We start from the raw sequence: 12547 nt of genomic DNA, 5'->3' as shown, positions 1-12547 counted from the left end.
TTATCAATCTTGATGAATTCTTGATAGAATGAGAGGAGAAAGAGTAAGAATATGAACCGTACACATAAGACCAAAAGACAACTGGATAAGAAAAGATCCAAGACCTGAAGCAGCGACCAACAGAATCCTGCATTACTCATTAAAAACATCTTAGAAAGCATTAGATTTGCAAAACATCAGTATAAAGGGAATAGTATTACATAATATTATTACATAATGTGCATCATTGGTGGTTGCTGTGAAAGGTTACATTTTAATAAGGTTGAGGAACACTATGATTCTTTCCCTCTGTCGCTCGGTGACTGCCAGGACTGGAGAGTGAGCTGTCCTTATGATCAACACCATGTGTTCTGCAGACAGAGAAAAGGCTTCAGCCATCTAGCCCTGACAAGCAAACCATCTTCCTTAACTGATCAGAGCCATACTGAACATGCTAACACACAATTACAAGTCAAGGTGTTTAACTTCACAGCATAAACCATTTTAATTTAAACTAATGTAGTTTACAGAGGAAAGACACTGTCTTCACATTCCTGAGACAAAATCAAAGGAATGTAGGAAAAAACTAAAAGCCCAGTCAGCCAAAAACTGGGGAAAGACACAAACCACAACTTACACAGGGCAGAGACGCACAACACACACCAACAAACACACATTATAACACTAAATATATATATAAATATATATTTTTAAATCTATGGTAAGCTTAATGACACTAAACACATCCATAAAAGTGTGTAACGAGACATTATCACATTCACTTGCACAGACAAACACACAGAGCCAGCCAGCAGGCCAGCTGTGAAAGTGCGCACGGACAGAATTCAGACATTGGACATGGACCAACACTGTTGCATAACTCCCTTTCCATCTCACCTGCTCCATCAGGGGCTGCCCTGATAGGAAACAGGATGAGGTAATGAGGGCCAACTGTCAACCCAAGTCTATATACAACCCCACTGGCTGATATGTCCCTCTCAGGATCATCATGCTACTTAGCCTAAATGACCTTCAACCCCTTCCCACAGCTGTCTGTCCCGCACACAGCTGAGCGAGCCATGACCGGAAGGCATCTGTCACAGCGAGGCCTTGAGACTTTGGAAAAGGATGAGCAGGTCTTTAAATAAAGAGACAGAGGGACAAGAAATCATGTCAACAAAAGTGACACCCTTTCAGTCCAGTTTGACCTACCTCGCCACAGAAGTCATATTCTTTGAACAACCACTTAATACCCACAAACCTTTAGTAAAAACAAAAGCAGTTATTTAACAGGGTAAGCAGAGAAGGGATCTGTATGCTTCTGCATAATAACTGCAGAACAAATTAATTAATTGGCAAATCCCAGCATTAACCTGATAACTGGAGGTCTGCACCACAATGTTCAAGGTGCTAAGAAATGTAATGCATCCAAAATCTCACTGCAGTGATGTTCTGGAAATTTTGCCCCACAGGGCATCATATCCAATATCTTATATGAGAGTGAGCACCAAATCACCCCTGTCATTAGATCTCTTCTCTTACCAGTGTGCATGTTAATACGCCAATAAAAGAAGCAATGCGACAGATCAAAGGAAGCAAGGAAGATAGAGCTTTTGCTAACAAAAAGGTTGACTCTTTGACCTTGATGATTAACTTCTTTAACCTTTATCTCATTCTTCATCATTTGATGAAGAACATTACAAATCAAAAGCACAACACTATTTGGTTGGCTTGAAACCCTTCATGCACTGAAGACACAATAATCCTTCCCAATGTTGTCTTTTCTACCATTCATAGATGAAGAAATTAAATGTGTACAGTACAGGAGAAAACAGCTGGGAACCCTACACACCTCTACAGGAGTCAAAATACAGAGGGAATCTAGTCCATCACTGTTGTAGTTGAAATGGGCTGTTTTTGGCAACACACAACAGAAACCTCTCCTCACTTACAAGGAGACAAATAGCCGAACCTTATAAATTTCAATATTGTGGAGCTGCTCAGACTCACAGTGTTTCTATTGAATTATTTTCAACAGTAATGAAATAGCCTTAAAAGCCTTTAAAAAAAGGCTATTTATACAATGTATATATAAAGTCCTGCTTTTTGTTTCTCTGCTGAAATTCAATCCCTGTATTTCCAACATTGCATATTCCAGGCTCACTGAGATTTATGAGATGAAAGAGAATAGGTGAGTGAGTTAACACCAGGTGCAGCTGCCCTCCTCTTGGCCATCCTCACGGGCTGACACTTCAAACTGCAGTTTTTATCAGAGTATCAGCCTGGACTTTTGAACTGTTTCAGCCTCGTGAAAAAAGTAAAAGAAATAGTGCTCACTTTTTGGACAGCAATTGTTATTAGTGTTCCAAAAACAAATCAGCTTTCATTACATGCACTACGCATGGATGTTCAACAAATCTTTTAAAGGTTTTAATGTAATACAATCATCGCTTCTAGGGGCCACACTTGACAGGAGAGTAACAGCAAGGAAGTGGCGGTGGTATGGTTTTGCACGGATATCGATATCACCAAAATAATGGAAATTAGAAATTGAAATAAAAATATCTTTGTATGTTTTTAAGCTGACACAAAACAATGTCGGCAAATGAGTCCATTTACCTGTGCCTGTAACACAGACACATATGTTCCTAGCTTTGAATGCCTCCTGCCCAGAAACATCTGGACACATCTTCCTTTTGTAAAACTAGACAGCTGTTCTCTCTACGGCCTACTACTGTATGCACATTCACACATACTGTATGTGCACATTGGAACACATACACAGAGCAAAAACTTAGACTTAAGATTCCTGCAGTAGCAGTCCCAGCCACGTTCCTACCATAACAGATATAATAGCTCTAATATGAATAATGAAATTGTCCCTTTACATCAGCATCTCTCCCATACCTTCCTCACTGTCTTTATCTACATATTAGAAGACTATATACTATAATATGCAGGTAATTGAAAGACAACATTAGAACTGTTATTCAGCAACTACAGTTGAGTTCAGTCCTCAATCTTGAAGCAATACTAGAGTTTGGCAAATTCCTTGAAGAACTGAAAGACGTCCTGGGAGCTGGAAAGGAAGGCAGGATATTGTGCTTCAATATTTTTGCTCTCCGCTCCCTGCTCCTTCTTGGCGTGAAAATGACAGATTATGGCCAACTAAGTGAAAAACTACTGACATTAGTCAAAGTCTGACATGCCTCCATTGCTTTTATGTATGAATGTTTGGGTGGAAGAAGTGACACAGTGGTGTGGAGGGGGGGGGTTTGCGGGCTTCATAGAGCAGAGGGGAAAGATTGATTTCTAATTAACAAGCTGGTTGCAGTAATGAAAGACTAGATGGTCTCTACTGGCAGTGGATCAATAGGGAACGTTTCCCTTGACATCCAGTCTTAATCACACCAGCTCAGCTTGGTAAGAATGCACTCATTGCTGTAATTAACGCTGTCACGCTCCCTCCATCACCCCTCTCTCTTATCCCCACCTCTTTTCTGTCTTAACCTCTACCTCAGACCTCTTCTTTCACTCGATAGCAAGGATAACTCAATGACTCTATCATTCTGTATCCTCTGCTGTCCAAACTAAGTGTGCACATAAACAAATGTGTTGAGTTGCTGACAAAGACATTGTGATGTTCTTGCTTAAACCTTGGCCAGGCCTCATTTACAGCACCAAGTACACCGTGAACTACAACTGGCCACAAACGTCCCAGTACGTTGTTAGAAGTATAACAGTTTTAGGGTTTCTTGATTGCTCTTAAGCACTCCTGATACCTACTTACAAACAGGTTAAGTATACAGGTATGTCCCTGATATTTACTCTTCCCTACATGTGCATTATCTCAATCTTATCTTAATTATGATAACCATTTCTATCTGTTTCCACTGGCATGACTGCCATCTCCACAGGGGCCTGAGGTCAATGCTAAGGTGTGATTAAGAGCTGGTCTCATTTCATATTCTTGGTCCCTGTGCAAATGAGCACTGAGCAGCAGGTGACAGACACATGTACCCAGCTCCACATTCATTTTTGAACGAAAAGGTGTAAGACATGCTGCTCCTCTGGGTAATCATTGGTAGAAAGGGACAGTTTATATTTATTGATGACATAAGCTTCAGGTTAATAAATGTTCCTGATAAATCCTAAGAGCAAGATAAATGTACTTATCTTTTGGTCTACTGGGAGAATCTCTCTGGATGTTCTAACCTTGAGTCAGAGATGACACGCAGACCTGTGGGGGCTGCAGGTATGATATGTGGAATTTCACAACAGAGCATTAGGGGAATTCAATATTTCCAAGGGCCCTGTGAACACTAACCCCCTCACCCATGCTGTCACTTTCGGCAGCAATATGTGTGAGTTTGAGCATGTGCGCGGATGTGTAATCTGCCTTTGCCAGCCTGCCGTGTCTCTGTGGGCAGAGTGGGCCTGGCTGTTTGAAGGAGGCTGGAGCTGAATGGGGGTAGAGCTGGGGCTAATCCGCCTGTGCCACGCGTCGTGTGCCCAGCACCCAGCCAGTTGCACCATGCCGCCTCCTCTGTAGTGGGTCCATTGGAGTGCTACAAGGCCCTCTGAATGCTATCAGCACAGACGACACACTGCCCCCCAAGCAGGGATTACAGCTCTCTCAATGAAACCGCCAGGAGGAGGATCCAGAGCAAGAGGAGGAGAAGAAGAAGGAGGAGGTACACAATCCTCCAACAGGAGCTCCATTCTCTAAAAGGAAGAGGCCATCGGCAAAGCTGATACGCTAATCAACAACGGCTGGGAAACCACCCCATGAGAACAACACATCCAGCACGAAGGACGGGGAGGAGGGAAGAAAGCTTTAAAAAGGATCCATCACTTTTCAAAATCCGGCTTAAAGCCACTTGGTACTCCTTAAGGAGTATGAACACTGGTCCATTGTTACGGGGTAGATTGGGGTGGGGACATTAGCATGAGTTAGCATAGACGCAGAGCTCTTAATGTAGATTTTCTGTCATGAAACAAATAAAGTGTAATGTTTACAACCTGTTTGTAAGTTGAAGTAAACATCAAAGAGGCAGAAGAAAGGGGGGAAACTGTAATGTGCCAATAAAAAATAATTCAAATAGACTCTAGGAGGGTGCTTCCCTTGTGTTTTCTATTGGAAAACTTAGGTTGTAAATACAGTGTGTTTGGGATTCATCCTCACCCTCAGGGGCCTAGAGTGTGTTGTGTGGGCTCTGTGAGCTGGTGTTCTGTTTCTCACTATGGTTTTCCATAGGGACTGATACATATACAATGACTAAAACACAGAATTCCTCATCAAAATTAACCTTCAGCAACAACAGGAATGTGAGTAAGTAACTACCAGATGCTGTGTGCTTCAGGTGTGGTAAAACTCACAATGTCACCATGCGTTGGGCGGTTTATATGTTGCTAGAGTTAAACCAGGAGTGGAATCTTTGTTGGTGCTTCCGCTGTCTAAAACTTAAATCTCCAGACAACAGAAAGAGACACAAGGGAAACACAGTAAAGCAAGTCCATACTAGGACAGCAGGAGCCTAGCATCGGCACACCCAAGCTTGTATTATCAACAGAAAGGCACTCCAAATCAGGCAAACCCCCAAAAGACAAGCACACACTCCAACATCCTGAAAATACTTACGCCCACTCATCTGCCCACTCATGAAAGTTACTAAAACACAACTCGCATTTGCTTGTTAAGAGCTTTCTTGTTTTGGCTGAAAACATGAATCCACTGAGGAAATTAAAATAAAACATGTAAGAGCTCCTTACCGCCTGCCCAGATAAGACTAGCACAGACAAACACCTCTGTCTGGCCAGGATCCAGACACTGCCTTCATTTTTAGCTCTTTCTACCACACCTGGCATCATGCTGACATCACTCTGGCACCAGCCTGGCAAAGGCTAACAATGTCACTGTTATCTGAGGTGATTCTCCGTGCTCTGATGCAGTACATCAATTTTCCACAAATGTAGCGTGGAGGTGACATCTGAGCCATCTCAACTATCTTGTCTTAAAATTCTCCAGATATAATATTTACGTCACTGCAAGTTCATTGAAGCATCATTACAATGTCATACGTTTGTACAGCATGTTAGAATAGCTAGAGCATGTTCCTGTGAAATCAACTTGACCATTTAGAACCTGACAGGAGGAAAATAGTAACCGCTTGTTCATGTTATCATGTCATATCCTGTTGTAACATCAGCACAAAGAATTGTAATAGTCTGCTGATCAGGACATTTGTGTTTAGCCAGCGTAACATCTGACCTGTCTTTATGTCATGATGGATCACCCACTAAGAGCTGAGTGTTGTGTGCATGGCCAAGCGTGCATTTGTGACAAAGGAAAGATTCCCAATGAATATCCATTCTCATTTCTCGCCCATCTGCTCCTTCATATAAAGGAAACTGGCATATCTCGGGGAATACAATGCTCTTTAAATGGTTCATCATTCAATGTCCACAAAGACAGAACACCCAAACACACCCAGCAAGCCCATACAAACAGTAATACACTTGACACACTTCTCGCTACTCAGTGAAGTGACCTATTCAGGCAAAGCAGCAGGAGGCAGAGAGGCTGAAGAGTTGGGGAGCTAATGAATGTACGGGTTTAGACCATTGAAAGTGCTATCGGTGTGTTGCTTTTCCTTTTCTCACAAGCGAGACTTATTAAACCATTAGCGCCTATCTACTGTACTCCTTCCTCACTCTTACCTCTTTGTCCCTGTTCCCCGAAACTGGATGTCTGCATGAAAACTAGACCAGTCGTTTGAAGGTTCACTGACCAATGCTTGCTCCACCGTAAGAAACACTGAAGAGTTTTTCTTGGTCTTTAAAATATACAAATATGAAATGCCACAGTTAAGCTCAACAGAGACATAAGGAGCACTAGACTGGTGGACAGGAAAAGTAGGGGCACCGACCAAATCTAATCAATCCGTAGGAACAGAGCTCCAAGCAATGCAGCACTGACAAGAAGTGGTCAGAGGTCAGAAAGCAGACCCGTCAGGGTCCCCTCGGAGGTTAAGTGCTGCAGAAGGCGATGGTGACATCCAACGGGCTGCTAAGGTCACAGCAGATTGATGCCATTTTGGTATTCAATCTAAAGACAAGGATGACTGTGAGTTAGACTTAAAGACGAGTCCTGCGTTTACTGATATGCCCTGGTTTATGGTCAAATGATATCTGCTTTATAACAGCCTTACCGGAGACTTGTGTCTGTGACCTTCACTTCGACATGACTGACTTGTTGTTCAACAGATATCGGTCAACAGCACAGAAAACACTCTCACAATCACAATAAGTAATCAACTTTGCAAATAGATAATGGCCTCTTTCCCATTGCAAGGCACATTGAGTTGTTTGTAGTGGTTGGCAGGAGAGCTGCTGAAGTAATTCTAATCTGATAGGTTATCATGGGACAAGCTGATGGCATTTTGCGGGGATGAATTTTACTTTCCCATTAGGAATGTCATTTAGTGGCAACGTCCAAATCTCCTTGAAATGTTGATTGTTTCTCGGGCCTCTTCGATCATTTGCACATGAAAAGGACCACGGAACGGGGACTGCTGTAGAGACCATTGACAGATTAGCGATGGCTATTTCAGCCTGTACTATCAACTAGTTCTCTAAGCAGCTCTCTTGTTTTACCCTCTGTCACTTTCCCTCGCACCACTGTTTCTCCTCCTGTTTTTCTATTGTGGCACTGTGGTAGAGACATACTGCTGAAGCCCAGTATGTAGGAACAATGACTATAGTGACTACCTGAACCTGCATGCCTCAGCAGGGGCTTGTGTGAGAGGCTCATTCAGTGCTTTACACTGACATCAACAACCCTGCATAGAGAAGCACACAAAAACTCTACACAAAATGCAAATACGCACACTGTGAACACAAGCACTCACTTAAGCTTTTCAAATACCATAAACATAAAATTGACAGATTGACTGACACCAGACATAAACACTGCGTTCTATACAAACAGACATGTAGTGTGCTTGAAACCATGATAAACACAACTGTAGCTAATCACAAGTGCACATGCATCATTACGAAGTAGAATGAAATCGGCAGAAAAAATAGTACAAATTCCTCGACACCCAAAGGCACTCAATCAATCTCACTGGCCTCATTTCTGCTCATGCACCTCCATTTTTCCAGCTATTACTGACTTGCAGAGGACATCACGCTGCCATACCATTCCCTCAACAATGTTTTCTATTGTGCTTTCTAATCATACTGAACAACACAGTAGATTGATGTCTGCTCATGAATGCTCTCTGCTCATGATTTCAATCCAATGTGCTTTACTGGAAAGGCCATGTTTTCTGATACTAAAACAGTCTGTTTGGAGGAATTTGGACTCTTCCTGTTCTCCCACTGCTGTGTCACTATCCCTTCTTAAACACTGTTGTTCATCTAAAAAAATGAACACGTAATGCTTCCAAAGAAGAGGGACAAGAAACAACAAGAATGAAAATGTGTTTAGAAACAGCTCTGGGTCTTATGTCCTGATGTTGCTTCCTATAAACATGCGGTTGCTGTATGGAGAACATCTCGCATTCCCACAGCAGTTAAAAGAGGTCAGGGACTAAATGAAAAATACTTTGACATTATTGAAAAAATAACTTCTTCCTGAGTGTAGCAAAAGAGGTTCAAAGGGGTTGTTTGATTATTTAGAGGACAGGCTCAAATCCCAGTGTGACCTTTCTTCTTTTTGCTGCTCTCTCTCTTCTGAAAGATAAGGCTGTAGGTGGGCAGTATCTGAGTGCATGTGAATGACACTTGGTCTCCATTTGTCTAGTACAGTACATGGATTGAGTCTGAGCCTAGAGTCTGAATGCAAGCACACAAATCTTTTCATTTCCCCTCGTTCCGTTTCCCAGCAGTTCAAAGTGTCTCTGCAGTATTTATGTTTCCATTTTGTCCATGGTGACCCTGCCAGTAAACCCACCTTCTCAAACATTTCATATAGAAAGTAACACAACCTCTCCCCCTGATCATTTTATTCTGATACCTAAACACAGTAATCTCGTCTACAACACACACACACACACACACACACACACACACACACACACACACACACACACACACACACACACACACACACACACACACACACACACAGAGTATGCTGCCCACACATGGTCTTATCACTCTAAAGCAACGGAGAAGCGAGAGGCAGTGAGGTCAGGTCAGAAACCCAATTACCGTACGACAAAACGGCCACACACACAATCTTCCTCTGGCTCTGCATCAAATACTGAGGTGGGTCTTCGAGACACTCACCTCCTGTCTCTTTTGTAAGGGGTTTTCTGTGTCTTTTCTTTTTCTAACTTTCACTCCCTCCACTAACAACCTCTCTCCTTCGCGCTCTTTCTTCAGTTTTCTTTTCTACAGCCCTTCAACAACCACACGGCCAGCATCTCTAATGCCTTCCGCCCACCATTTCCACATGCAGCTCTTTCAGTGGTTAGATCACACGTTGCTTTTAGAAGATTAAACCAAATGTAATCCAAAACTAAAGCCCAGAGTGCGCATGAAAAGCAATGAGGAAAAAAACAATTGAGATCAAACCAAATAAAAGAAGCATGCTGAAATACAAAAGCTCATTCGCAGAAGACAAAAAATGGCACGAGCACTTCCCTTGCCCTGTGCACAAGTGATTTACTGATTTTCTCGTTCTATTTTTTTCTTTCATTCTGCTTTTAGCAGAACAGGCAGATACATCCACCCTCAATCTAACACCCGTATATATAGCTCTCAAAGCACGCAACAATGAGCCTGGCAGTGACTGTGGTCAGAACATGTAAGGATGGATGAAACCATCAATTTTTATAAAAGATGAAAGAGAGATGGAGAAGAGAGACTGGGATTGCTCCTGTTTTCACAACTAACCACACAGCCAGCCACGCTTCACTTGCTCACTTGCCATTTATCCTTCCATCCCCACGCAAACTCCGTCAAAACCCCAGAAATGTAACAATGAGGTGCCATCATGTGCCAAAACATGGGACGGAGAAAAGGAGTGAGCAGCTTGGAACCCTGTTATTTTTCTGTGCAAGCCCCGCTGTTGGTATCTTATCTGCTCAATCCTCTCATCGTCATTTAAATCTCCCCCTACTCCATCCGATCCCAGCCGTGGCCCTATTTAAATCTCTCCCTCCTCCCAGTTCACCACATTTCTAATGCTAATTATTTAAACCTCTCCGTGCGCTCTATCCCTCCCATCCACCAGCTAGTTATTCAAATCTCTCCCTACAAGCCCGGCCCCAGTTAAAAGGTGCTTGACTGAAGGGTTGATCTGGGCTGTTATTTTCAGACAGAGGATAATATGGCTTCTTCCAGAATCCTAGGCTTTCCTGCTCTGTTTTCTTGGCCTTCTCATATCCTCTTCTTTCTATATACAATTACACAAACTCTGCTGCACATGTCCTTTTTGAAATCAAGAGGTTTATTTGCCATGATAATGGATTGCAAATGTTAACAGCGCAAGTAAATTGTAATAAATCCACTGTTTGCCATATCAAATTAGATTAAATGCAACAAAGATAGGGTTAGGGAAATATACGGGCAAGATGAACAAAATGTGTGTACATTTAGGAAGTTAAATATAATCAGTTATATACATAAAATGTTTATACATTTAACTCTTAGAGAAGAAGATAGCTGCATGGGAATGTGACCTTAGTCTGTCTGTGGTGGCCTGTGCAGGTCACTGTCCTCAGTGTTAAGTGAGTGGCGAGAGTGAGTGACTGAGCAATGATGATACAGTTTGGGAGGTCAGAGAGGATCATTTTCCACACCAGGTGCCAACACATCAGTGTGGGAAAGAGTAAATTAATCTCCTTCTCCTCTTACATGCTACGCATGGTATACTGATTTCTAAGTCTTTATTTCTATCAGTCAGAGCTTTCTATGGTGCTCCGTTTGTTCATTCGCACTAACAGTTTTCGCACTCTCTCCCTCTCATTCAGTTGGAGGGATCTCTCTGTTAGTCCTGTGGAGAAGCCACCTACACATGGAGCATCAGGATCACAGCTCAGTAAAACACCAAAGCTGCTCACGGCACTAAACAGGAGTCCCACTCAGCATCACTACTTATTACAGTTACATAAATGCTGGTTTCCAACAACAGCACCCCACACAAACTGCACACTCCCATACTGTATGCACACGCCACAGAGGTGCCTCATGTGCAAAGCAAAACTGCTGCAAGTACAATGTATTCACTATACACGTGTGTGTAGAGTTCTTGATCATGAAGTTTCATCTTTCATGTGAAATGTATTTTATGCACAACAACAATTTTAGCACATTTCAGCATTCAAATCATGAAGGAAACATTTACAATTTCAAAGTGAATTTCTTTCAAAAGAGGAAAACAATTTTTTTAATAATACAAAATGCATGCTAGTGGAAAACTAGTCAAATGTAGAATCACATCAATTCAACACATTTCTTTTTTTACGTGATTCAACACAAAACAATACATCTCATTCACTCTAACATGCAGCAAAAAAACAAAGTGGACACCGTAGGGGGTGTGCTCACCTTGGTACTCCTGTCCAGGCATGTAGGCGATGGGGTTCCCCGTAATTTGCAGGGTAAGTAGCACCTCTCCCCCACCTTCTGCCACCCCGGTTCCCTCCAGCTCTCCGTGGTGGGTGCACAAGAAGAAGAAGGGGTTGAAACGGGGGTAGAAGCTCGCAGGGGGAGCCCCGAAATCCATGCTGCTGCTCCCCAAGACTAGGGCCAGCAGGGCACAGCCTAAGGCACCCCCGAGAGAGGCCCGCGCCATGGCCATCTGCCCTCACCAAGCAAGGGACTGAGGGAGAGACGGTGGGTGAAGAGTTGAGGAGAGTGATGAGTGGGAGCGAGGAAGGCACAGGTAGAGTTCCAGAGGACAGCTTTTGGAGTCCACTATTGAGTCGAAAGTCCAAAAGTGCGTGCGTGAGAGTGAGTGCGTCTGTTTGTTTGTATGTGCAATATTTATGTGTGCAAGTGTGTGGGCTTGGCCGTCAGGAAAACTGTAGAGCTCTGTTCTTCTGCTTCCTCTCCCTGTTCTACCTTCACTCTCAGGGAGTTCAGAGCTTCGCCTGTGCTGTCCTGCTCCGGCGTTTAAATACCTCACCCCCTCCCTCTATTTCCCTCTCTCCTCCCACCCTCCCTCCCTCCCTCCCTCTCTCTGTCTCTCTTTCGCTCTAACACCAGCTCCACGCGTGCTGTATGCGCTCTATGAGACGGCCTCCCTCCTCTCTCTCATCCAGCTCTTCTCTCCTCCCTCTTCTATGCCAGTCTATCACTCTGCCTTTTTCCTTAATCTCTTCCTCCCCCCCTCTCTTCTCTCCTTCTCTTACCTCTCACTAAACCACTGTGTTACTCTACATTGCACTCTTGTATCCCTCTCCTGAGACCTTGGCTGTCCTATCTCTATGCATCGGTTAGTTTCTTCATCCCTAACCAGCCCACTGACATATCCCTTTCACTCTCTTCTCTTTCCTTTGTCTTTTTGCCCGTCCACTAGACTGTCTCCTCCTCTCCCACCCACTATCACACC

At 43.2% G+C, this 12547-nt stretch overlaps 1 protein-coding gene across 1 annotated transcript in view; it reads right to left on the bottom strand.

Annotated features, from left to right (window-relative positions):
- The window catches only part of reln (reelin), an 87186-nt gene extending 75098 nt beyond the window's left edge, over positions 1-12088 (bottom strand). Inside the window, 1 exon segment of the mRNA XM_029433766.1 lies at positions 11542-12088. Coding sequence (XP_029289626.1) covers positions 11542-11794 — 253 coding nt within the window. The 5' untranslated portion in view covers positions 11795-12088.
- Between the last annotated feature and the right edge of the window lie 459 nt (positions 12089-12547).

The sequence above is a fragment of the Cottoperca gobio genome, chromosome 6 (assembly GCF_900634415.1).
Source record: "Cottoperca gobio chromosome 6, fCotGob3.1, whole genome shotgun sequence".
Taxonomy (NCBI): Eukaryota; Metazoa; Chordata; class Actinopteri; order Perciformes; family Bovichtidae; genus Cottoperca; species Cottoperca gobio.
The sequence above is the reverse complement of the archived record's forward strand: the minus strand, read 5'-3'. Positions and strand labels throughout refer to the sequence as shown.